The 11,422-nt window shown below is 34.3% G+C and overlaps 1 protein-coding gene and 1 non-coding gene across 2 annotated transcripts in view; one reads left to right on the top strand and one right to left on the bottom strand.

Annotated features, from left to right (window-relative positions):
• The first annotated feature begins 250 nt into the window (after positions 1-250).
• On the top strand, positions 251-312 carry LOC123644231. The gene has a single exon (XR_006737050.1). It is a non-coding gene; the product is annotated as a U7 small nuclear RNA (small nuclear RNA).
• Positions 313-1,250: 938 nt separating this feature from the next.
• The window catches only part of BOLL (boule homolog, RNA binding protein), a 43,314-nt gene continuing 33,142 nt past the window's right edge, over positions 1,251-11,422 (bottom strand). Inside the window, exon 11 of the mRNA XM_045558798.1 lies at positions 1,251-2,928. Coding sequence (XP_045414754.1) covers positions 2,905-2,928 — 24 coding nt within the window. The 3' untranslated portion in view covers positions 1,251-2,904. The remainder of the gene's footprint in view (positions 2,929-11,422) is intronic.

Here is an 11,422-nt window from a genome sequence, read left to right as displayed (position 1 = left end):
ACATAAAGGAGGTCCAACAAGTGGCAGCTGTTGTAGCTGCTAATCAGACAGTGGTACTCAACACAAAAGGACAAAAGCAGATGCCATATTTTTAGGAATTTATGCACAGGGATTAAAACACTGAATAGAGTTGAAAGAAACAGCACCAATTATGAATATTACTTATATTCATCTTTTGGGTAAAATTTTGCCCTTTGCTCCTTTTAAGCCTATAGAGATTTCAGAATAAATTTTAGTCAAAGTATAGGTCTAGTGTTACAGATCTTTTAGAATTTGTCTAGCAGGTTTTTTGGTCCTCACTGGACGACCCTAAAAAAACCAGTATAGGTCTAGGGGCCAGTGATTTATTATATAATAACAGTAGAGCAAGATGGAGCATGATATTGAAGTTGGACTGGATGCCCTCCTAAAGTCCTTTAATTCCGTATTTTAATACTATTCAAGCACAATTTCTAGGAAAGATACAAAGAATTTTTGTGTGTGACCCCAATTTTATTTTGTAGTTAAGTACAGCATAAATCCAGTCCTACAAATGGGAATTATCATGTATAATTTGTTTGAAAACATTGTACTGCTCTTGTTGGTGGAAAGTTATAAAGCAATCTGTTTTAAACTTTCCAAGCCATCCTTCTGAAATCTTCTGACAGAAGAAGTCTTTATTTTCCAAGATCCTTTATCTTTTGTCATGTTACCATCTTTCTATCTATGATTGTATTAGAGATTTTGGAAAACAGGTTGCAAAGTTATTGCCTTGTGATTTTGGTACATGTACTAGTATCTGTATTAGCCATTTTACTTACAGAGTAGATTTCAGATAATTTCTTCAGATTGGCCTTTCAAAATGGGTCCTAAGTGAGTAAAACCTTACTTTCCAAAATTATCTATTGAGGGTACACTACAAAATTGAAAAAATAAATTGGGCTTCACTTAGTATGAATAAGGAGAATTTTCATCTTCTCAGTCTATCTATTTTTAAAAGTAACATGTTTGGGCTCTCTGGCTAGGCCATGAAGAAGGTTGGATGGTATCCTTCCTCCATATATTCAGACTGTCAATAAATTCCAAAGTTTTTATTAGCTTCTCAAAATAAAGCTAAATTCTAAGAAAGTATATATGAAATATATGTGTGTATATAAATAATGTGTGTATGTACGTATGCATATAATATATATTATATATGTGTATATGCATATAATCTATATAGCTCTGTGGAAGAAACATACTTGGGTATCAATTATTATCAAAATTCCTTATCCAGTAATACATCATTAATTTTTATTAACAGTCCAGGATTTGTTTAGCATCTTGTTTAACATTTTGAAAATGAAACCATTAACTTTTCAGCCCTCAAGGATACTGCTATTAAAAGAAGATCTCTAACATCAGTGGTTAATAATTTTTTACTTACAGAACAAAAACTTTTGAAATTTCATTGTGGGACTTAAGTCTATTTACATTTCTAAAACTGAGAATAATTAACGTAAATGAGATCCTTGTATGCTAGTCAACATTCATAGGGTCCTACTCTTCTCATGAAACCATCTGACTGGCAAACATATTCATTATGGTTTCAAGAGAAAATATCCTATTTGAATCACCAGGAAAAACTTTGGTATCTATGTCCTATTATTTCTGCTGCTGCTGAGCATGGAATACATTTGGGGTTGGAATAGGAAAGGGAAGGGATAGATTTATTAGGGTAATGCCGGTTTTTATGGCTTCTTCCCCTCTTCTAAAATTAGGAAGTCAGTGAAAGAATTGCAACTGAATGTAAAGAGGAATATTTCTTGTACTACTACAGAAATTTTAGAGATTAAAGACCCTTATGATTTGTTCTGTAACTTTTGAGCAATGACTTTCCCGCCATATCCAAATTTTATAATAAGAATTGGCTTTAGAATCAGAATCTAAAGTTTTCCTTTGGTATAAGAAATAGTTTTGCATTTTATGAGAGCAGTTAATTGTCTTTTAAAAAATTAATCATACATATAATTGAATATATTGGTAGCATATAAAAAGAAAAGCTTTAAAGATTAAAACATTTAAAGAACACTAATACAGTGGAATGTTGGTCAATGTTATGGGATCATGTCAGAGGTGAACCCTTCTTTTATCAAAATTCCCTAGGTGGATTCATATTTTATAAAATTTGGTAACAAATGAATTATGTTATAGGAGGGTTGGAGTAGTATCAAAGATAAGAGAAAAATTTTAATATAGTCAAATTGATCACATACCAATCATACTGATGGTATTTCTAATATTTGGAAAATGCTATAAAAAAGGGACTATAAATACCATTCAAATTCTGAAAACCATGGCAGAAGCAAAATTAAATAAGGAATAGCAGTAACAAATAAATAAAAAAATTATACAAAAGCATATTACATGACAAAATAGCAAAGTAATAGAACTAAATCATTAAAATTAAATAATATACTATCTTCTAAAAGTATGAAAATACTAAAAATTCTATTAGAATTAGAAATGATTCTTATCCTAAATATTAAAATAAATATCAAAGAATGAGACATAACATCTAATACTCTGAGAAGGAAAAATATAACACAAACAGAGAAAATAAAAGACACCTCACTATTCCCAATGTGGTTATTATTTATGGAATGGATAAAACATGTTGTAGAAAAGGTCACTACAGTTAGATTAACACATAAAAATCCCAACATGCCACATTTATCTAAATAATTTTGTAGAACAGCTGAAAAGGCAAATTTCATCAAATTTAGACAGCTTATAGTGGAATAAATAAGTATGGTGAGGTATTAACTAACCCTAAGTTTCACAACAGGCAGCTTCTAGCTGGTTCGTTGAAGCTGGATCTCAGCCACACGAGGATTGTTGAACAAGAAATCAGTTGAGTTGGACTAGAGCTGCCCAAGTGTCTTAATAATGAATGCTCCACACTGTCTGTGAAGTAAAGAGAAAATATAGATAAAGTTAGAGTAGATGAGTGTAGACCATCAATCAACACTTACTAAATACTTGCAGAATGTGTGGTACTAATTACATTAGAGTGTTAAGAGGTCAGAGGCTAGCAATTAGGAGGGGCCCAGAACTCAGGAAATACTTGGGTTCCCTGCTCTCTGAGAGCTTATAGTCTGTATTCAACAATCTCTAGTGTCACAGTATGAACGTTTAGTATATAAAATGAGGAACAGGTCAGCACAGATTATGAGTTACAACATTTCTTTCTATTAGATGGGTCTCAAAAACTTATTTTTAAAAGAGTAGTGTTTGTCAGGAGGTTATTTAGAAAGTTGTCCAAAACCCAAAAGTACCCTTCAAGTTGGCATAGGCAGGACAGGCATATAGGTACACCTATGCTGTATAATCCAGAATAAGTCCATATACCTATGTCATCCTGAGGTTTTTTAATTTTTTTGGTTAAGAATAGTTTGGGTCAAAGAAACAACCTAGTTGCTACTACTTTTTTTGGCACTTTGGGCCTAGGCCAGCTCCTAATTTAGGGGACCAAGCTGTTCTTAGACATAGTTTTAATTTTGGCAAGGCTCAAAATTTTCCTTATCTGTTCCACTATCTCTAGAGCAATGGTGTCCAAAACAACTTTGCATGGTGATGGAAATGTTCTATATCTATACTGTCAAATACAGTGGCCATTAGTCACACGTGGCTATTTAACACTTGAAATGTGGCTAGTTGCAATTGAGGAACTGAATTTTTAATTTCATTTAATTTCAATTAGTTTAAAATTGAAATTAAATAGCCTCCTACAACTAGTGGGTACCATACTGGAGACAGCATGGCTCTAGGGGTTCAAACTTAACTGGTTTACTAAAACCAAACTCTATAGTCTAGCCTGGATTTCCCTGTTCCATTTAATACTGTCCAGTACCACTTAATATTGTTCACTGCTATATTCTCAGTATCTAGAATACTGGCAAACACAAGGTAGGTACTCAGTAGGTATTTGTGGAATGACTAAAATCTATTGTAATAATATACAGCCATTCATGTCTAGTCAACTACTCATAGCTCATTGGCTGTAACTGAGAATACTCTGGTCCTCTCAGGAGAAATAAAGAAGTGAAGTCAAACTGTTTTATGTATATGAAATTACTTGGTTAAAGCCTCAATGTGCTAGAGAGAACAGGGAGGAGTGCTAGCTTTGTTATATTCATATATGAATAATTTAGGTTGATAAATATGGGAAAACTAGAGAAAATATAATATTTAATGTTAAGGATGTGGATAAAATTTGATGAGAGTGATAAGAGGGAAAAAACTAATTTCAGATTTAAACAAACTAAATTCAGATTCTATGGATGATTAAAAGATGGAAACTGAAGATGGAGAAGTCTTGAAGAAATATACAGTAATCCCATTAGGCCATAATAGAGCTATGTAAAAGAATTTGGCAGTGGAGAGAGAAATTAATACAGTTGACCCTGAAACAACACAGGTTTGAACTGCATGGGTCTACTCATACACAGATTTTTCTCAATAAATATATTGGAAAATTTTTAGAGATTTGAAACAATTAAAAAAAACTTGCAGATGAATCATGTAGCCTAGAAATACCAAAAAAAAAAAAATTAAGAATTTAGGTATGTCATGAATGCATATAATATATGTAGATACTATTCTATTTTATCATTTACTACTATCTATACACAAATCTATTATAAAAAAGTTAAAATTTATCAAAACTTACAAACACAAACTGTACATAGCACCATTCACAGTTGAGAGAAATGTAAACAAATGTAAAGATGCATATTAAATCATAAATGCAGAAAACTAATTGCAGTACATACTGTATTACCGTCATAATTTATAGCCACCTCTTATTGCTATGGTGGCAAGCTGAAGTGTTGCAAGTATCATCTTAAAATGCCCTAGGATGATAATCATCTCTGGGTGAGCAGTTCATCTGTCCAGTAAATTGTGTATCACAGTAAAAAGTGATCTCCCTTGGTTCTCACATATTTTTTGTGTTCAGTGCATGCAATACTGTATACCTTGGATAATACCATGGGTCCCATACAAAGTGCCACTAGTGAAGCTGGCAGTGCTTCCAAGAAGCAGAGAATAGTCAGGACATTACAAGAAAAAGTTGAATTGCTTGATATGTACCATAAATTGAGGTCTGCAGCTGTGGTTGCCTACTATTTCAAGATAAATGAATCCAGCATTAAGGATGATTGTAAAAAAAAAGAAAAGGAAATTCATAAAGTCATCACTGCAGCTATGCCGGCAGGCACGATGAAGACCTTGTACTTTTTGCAAAATACCTTTTTACCTTGTATTGAGAATGCAGTTTTCATGTGGGGCAGGAATGCTATATGAAAGGCATACCATAGACTCTAATATGACTTGAAAAAAGTTAAGTCATTAAATGACAAGCAAAAGGAAGGTAAAGGATCTAAAGCTGGAGAATTTAATTTAGAAAGAGGTTTGGTTTAAAAAATGTCAAGATAACAGGAGAAGCAGCTTCTGCTGACCAAGAGGCAGCACATGAATTCCTAGACATTGTTAAGAAAATCATTGAGGAGAAAGAATAGCTGCCTGAATAGATTTTTTTTTTTTTTTAAGAGACTAGGTCTTGCTGTGTTGCCCAAGCTAGAGTGCAATGGCTATTTGCAGGTGTGATCATGGTGCACTGTGGCCTTGAACTCCTGAGCTCAAGCAATCCTCCTGCCTCAGCCTCTCGAGTAGCTGGGACTACAGGCATGCGCCACCACGCCCGGCTATTTTCCTCTATAGATTTTTAGTTTTCCAGATAATTTCCCTCTATTTTTTAGTAGAGATGGGGTCTTGCTCTTGCTCAGGGTGGTCTCGAACTCCTGATCTCGACTGATCCTCCCGCCTCGGCCTCCCAGAGTGCTAGGATTACAGGCGTGAGCCATCGCGCCCGGCCCTCACACTTCACTTTCTAAGAGTTGGTCACATTCATCTTTTTGAGTTGTTTCTTCTGGTATTTACTCCCACATTTATATCTCTATTAACTAAACAATTTTATTCATTATCTAATGGAATTCTTATAAACTAGATAAAGATTTTAATTCTTATATACCTCTTTTAACTCCTCACCCATCCTCCAAATTAACTTGCATCATAATTTTTTCCCCCCAAGAGACAGGGGTCTTGCTCTGTTGCCTAGGCTGGAACGCAGTGGTGTGATCATAGTTCACTGTAGTTTCGAACTCCGAGGCTCAAGGGATCCTCCCACCTCAGCCTCCTTAATAGCTGGGACTATAGGTGTGCCCCACCGCATCCGGCTAATTAAAAAAAAATTTTTTTGTAGAGACAAGGTGTTGCTGTTGCCCAGGCTGGGTCTTGAACTCCTGGCCTCAAACGATCTGATCCTCCTGCTTGGCTTCCCAAGGTGCTAGGATTATAGGTGTGAGCCACCGCATCCAGCCTGCATCATAATTTTTGCTTAAATCCATGTCATCATTTTCTTTATTATGCCTATGTAAATACTGTTCACTAATGGGCCAAGTGGTCTATTATAATTACATTTTGTTTCTTGAACAACTTTTTGTTTTTCATTGTCTCATTTTTTACCCATTCATTTAATTTTTTTTAAACTTATGGCTAAATCCCTCCATACCCCTTCAACAACTCTGTAAAATACCTAATACAATTTTCTATACTAATGAAAACTCTTTCCCACTTCTCTCTTGAAGAGAACCTTCCTGGAATTCTGCTCTAATCTGGACTGGTTGCTGTCTAAATTAGCTAAATAGACATCATCCTGAGACTTCCCTTTTTTTCACCTGGGGAATTTCCTTTGCCTCTGCCCTGTGTTGGATCCTCTTTTTTTTTTAATTTTATATCTTTTCTGGGTTTATTCCCTTGTTTTTGTAAAATAAATGCTCAGTAGCATCCTGAGAAGAGCATGTGAGGTAAATTTTTTGAGAATCTACTGTATTAAAATGTCTTTTTGATTTATACTTGTCTATTGTAGGAGTCTAGATTGAAATCATTCTTCAGAAATTTCAAAGCTTTGCTACATTGTTTCCTGGCTTCCAGTATTGCTAATGCTTTGTATGTAATTTATTTTCTCTCTTTAGAAGACTTTAGGATTTTTTTTTATTCCTGTCATTCTGAAATTTCACAACAATTTGCCTTACTGTGAATCTTTTGCAGTAATTATGCCAAGTAGTTGGTAGGCCTTTTCCATTTAGAGACACTTATCCTTAAGTTTCTAGGAAATTTTCTTGTATTATTTTATTGATAATTTCCTCTGAACCATTTTGTCTACTTCTCTTTCTGCAATTATTATTATTATTATTTATTTTTTTTTTTTTGAGGCAGAGTCCCACTCTGTCACCCTGGCCAGAGTGCCGTGGCATCAGCCTAGCTCATAGCAACCTCAAACTCCTGGGCTCAAGCAATCCTCCTGCCTTAGCCTCCCAAGTAGCTGGGACTACAGGCATGTGCCACCATGCCCAGCTAATTTTTTCTATATATTTTTAGTTGTCCAGCTAATTTCTTTCTATTTTTTAGTAGAGACGGGGTTTCTCTCTTGCTCAGTCTGGTCTTGAACTCCTGAGCTCAAATGATCCACCCACCTCGGCCTCCCAGAGTGCTAGGATTACAGGCGTGAGCCACTGCGCCTGGCCTCTGCAATTATTAATAATAGAATATCTGATTTCTTGGATTAATTTTCAATTTTATCTTTTTCTCTATTATTCACCCCAGTCTTCTTTGGTTCTACTTTCTGAAAGCTTTTGCCTTTAATGTTTAACCCTTTCACATGAAATTTATTTCGGTTATGATGTAAGTGGAAAAACTAGTGAAATTTTAGAATAAGGCATATAGTTTAGTTGAGAGGATTATATTATACTAATGTTCATTTCCTGTGCCAGTGTTCTCCAGCCAAAGAACAGTGGGGTGAAGAATATACAGAAACTCTATTATTTCTAACTTTTCTGTAAATCTGAAATTATTTCAAAATATAAAGGTAAAACATTAAAAGGACTAATATGTTTGAGAAAAAAAGTGTCAGGTTGTCTATGCATGAACCACTTCTTGTTAATTTTCACTTATGTCTGAGAGGATATTAACTGTAGTTTCTTTGATATTTTCTTCTGCTCCCTGAATTACATGTTTCTTCTGAATTCTGTTTTGTTCTCTCAGTCTAGAGGCTTTCTTCTCATATGATTGCATGTCCATAGTTAAGAGGGAGGCGCTAAAATCCTAATGGAAGTTCTTGTATGCATGGGTGGGTTTGCCAATGACCTTCACTGTAGAGAATTCAGAGGCCAGCTAACTTTTTCTCTGGTAGAGAGCATGCTTGGGTTAGACTCCTGGATCTGCCACTTAATCAGCTATGCTACTGTGGGCAAGTTATTTTTCATGTTTAAAATGATCAAGGTTAACATTGCCAGTAATTAGACATTACTGGCATCTCATATCCCAGGATATAACATACTGATAGGGGCATATCACTTCTGTGATATTCATGTCCTAAATGCATAACCTCTATCTAATCAAGAGAAAACATTAGCCAAACTGAAATTGAGTAACATTCTACAAAATAACTAACCAGGACTCTTTACAAGAGTCTTGATAAGGTTATGAAAGATAGGCAAAGACTGTGTCAATGTCACAGATTGGTGTGGAATAAAGAGATGACAAATAAATGTAATGTAGAATCTTATATTAGATGCTAGGATAGGAAAAGAACATTAGTGGAAAAACTGGTTAAGTCTGGATGGGGTCTATAGTTTACTTAATAGTATTGTACCAATGTTAATTTTTTGGTTTTGCTAATGTTCTATATGTAAGTTGTTACAGTTAGGAGAAATTGGATGAAGGGATACAGGGACTCTGTATGATTTTCTGCAACTTTCTGTAAGTCTAAAATTTAAAAATAAAATGTTAGAGAAGGTTAAAAGGATGTTTGGTGGGGGTCAGAGGATGGGGATAGTATAATTTCCAGTATATCTATAAATGGATTGCCTCTCATTAATTTTTCTTGAAGCATGGTGAATCCATTTTTGGCTTGTAAATTCAGGTCAGGGTATTCTTTCTTTTACTATTAAAATTTCTGCATATTCTTTCTGTTCCATCTGTTCTGTATTCTTTTCTTGAGAATTACCATTTTTTGGTTGGACTTGACTCTCTGTCCTCTCTATGTTAGCACTTTGCCTTTCATCATTTCATCTTTCATGTTATTCTCTTTTGTATTCTGGGAGAATTAAAAAATATTTATTAAGGATTTGATTTTCTACGCTGAAAACTGGCCCTTTACAGCAAAGATAAATTTACTCTTTCCATAATATCAATAGTTTTTGTGCAATGTTTTCTTATAGGAGCCAGAAACCATTTTATTTTTCTTGTTTTTCAGTTTGCAATTGTTTTTTCAAAGATATGCTACTGAGAACATGGAATATATTTAAAAAATTTTAATTTCCTCTTATACATATGTTCTTATACGTATATACATAGATATGCTGTTTATCCTTGCCTTCAATGTTGTGCCAATGTGCAAAACTTTTTTCACAGAACCCATATAGTATATACATTTCTGTTTACTTATCCTTGAATGGAGATCTATCCATGACAATTCTAATAGAGTAGATTAGTTTCATAAGCCCTTTATTCTCCTTACTGTTCTGTCTTCTCTCTTAAATTTACAAGAAGGAGGCTTGATACACACAGAACCTATAAAATTTCCAGTGTTTAACTAGGTGAGTTTTTTTTTGCTCCTGCTGCCTAGTTCTCTGGCTGTCAGTAAGAAAATTATTCTAGAGAATCTTAGGTTGTCTACCGTTTGACTATATACAGCACATGAAAATCTATACCCTCCTGGTATTCTCAGAGCAGCAAAGCATGGGCTTTTCCTGTCTCTGCATTCTAGAATACAATGCTTTATCCTTGTCCTCCTTAAGTCTTACTGAATACAAGGAAATTTTAGTTTCTAAACTGATTTAGAAGAAGTATTCATGGGCCAGGTGCAGTGGCTCATGCCTGTAATCCCAATAATTTAGGAGGCTGAGGTGCGAGGATCACTTGAGAACAGGAGTTTGAGACCAGCCTGGGCAACACAGAGAGACCCTGTGTCTACAAAACATGTAAAAAGTAGCTAGGCATGGTGGTGTGTGCTTGTAGTCCTAGCTACTTGGGAGGCTGAGGCAGGAAGGTCACCTGAACTCAGGAGTTCAAGGTTACATTGAGCGTTGATCACGCCACTGCATTCCAGCCTGGGCAACAGAGGGACCCTGTCTCAAAAAAAAAAAAAAAAAAAAAAAAAGAAAAAAGTATTAATGATACTGAAATGAGGAAATGGTTAGGAAGAAGACAGTGGCGGTGGAATCTTTTTGTAAAGTAGCTAACTTTTAGGTGTGTGCACATTCTGAGTCTCTGGTCTCTGAGATAGAAGTAGACAGTGGTGATAGTTCAGATCTCTTTCCAATTTACTTCTGAATTGTACTTTCTTTCCAAAGGGTAAGGTGTACATAGGACACTAGGTGTGTTTTCCATTCAAGTCCAATCACTACTTTAATTAGAAGAAATTCCTCATAGCCTGGCAAGGGGTTAAATATTATCCTTAATATCCATATATTTTCATGGATAGCTAAGTACATATTTAATGTAAAGTGAACTCAAATTATAATTTCCTCAGTTTCCAATTCGATTAATCCTTGCAAGAACAACTTTATTAGATACTTATATTAATGCAAAAATGGAACCAACACTGTAAGAAAACATAAAAACACTTTAGAATTCATCACTCATACACTTTATACCTTGGAATTTCATATTTATCCTAAAAGCCTAATAGTTCATATGCTCATATACACAAAGATTTTCCTTTTGTTCCTTCCTATAGTTTAGTTCAGTGGGATAATTTTGATATTATGTGGTTTTGCTTTATTGACTTTAAAACTTAATTCTGTATAAGATGTAACTGCTGAATTAGGGAATGATAGCCCTAATTAATACCATATTAATCTAGTAGCCTCTATATTGGTCTACTTTGTGTTGTTTTTGTATTTGATTTGACAGATTATGAGGCTGGTGGCTTATAGTCAATGAATAGTTTCTGCAAACAGTACTTTATAATGGTTAGACTTGTGCTGTGAGCCCTGCCTAAGGTCTCTATTTTATTGATTGGATTTGTTGTTTCAAGATAGTTTTGACATCTGAAATTCCTATGTTGGGATATACCCAATTAACATTAACATTCATGAATTAGAGTTTTAAAAATGACTTACATTTATAAAAACAATATGCTCACATTCTTCCAAATATTTCTACCTTTCTATTTTAAAAGTTACCAAAGTTTTTGGTACCAGAGAAAATTTGCACTGGAAATAAAAAAGGCTAATGTTTCAAATGTTCTTCATTAATATTTTAATATAGTAATACATTTTAGAAAAAGATTGGAGTTTTTCCCACATTTTCTTCTAGAATTCTAATAGTTTCA

The sequence above is a fragment of the Lemur catta genome, chromosome 8 (assembly GCF_020740605.2).
Source record: "Lemur catta isolate mLemCat1 chromosome 8, mLemCat1.pri, whole genome shotgun sequence".
NCBI classification, from domain to species: Eukaryota; Metazoa; Chordata; class Mammalia; order Primates; family Lemuridae; genus Lemur; species Lemur catta.
Note: the sequence above shows the minus strand (reverse complement) of the source record. Positions and strands in the feature narration are given on the sequence as shown.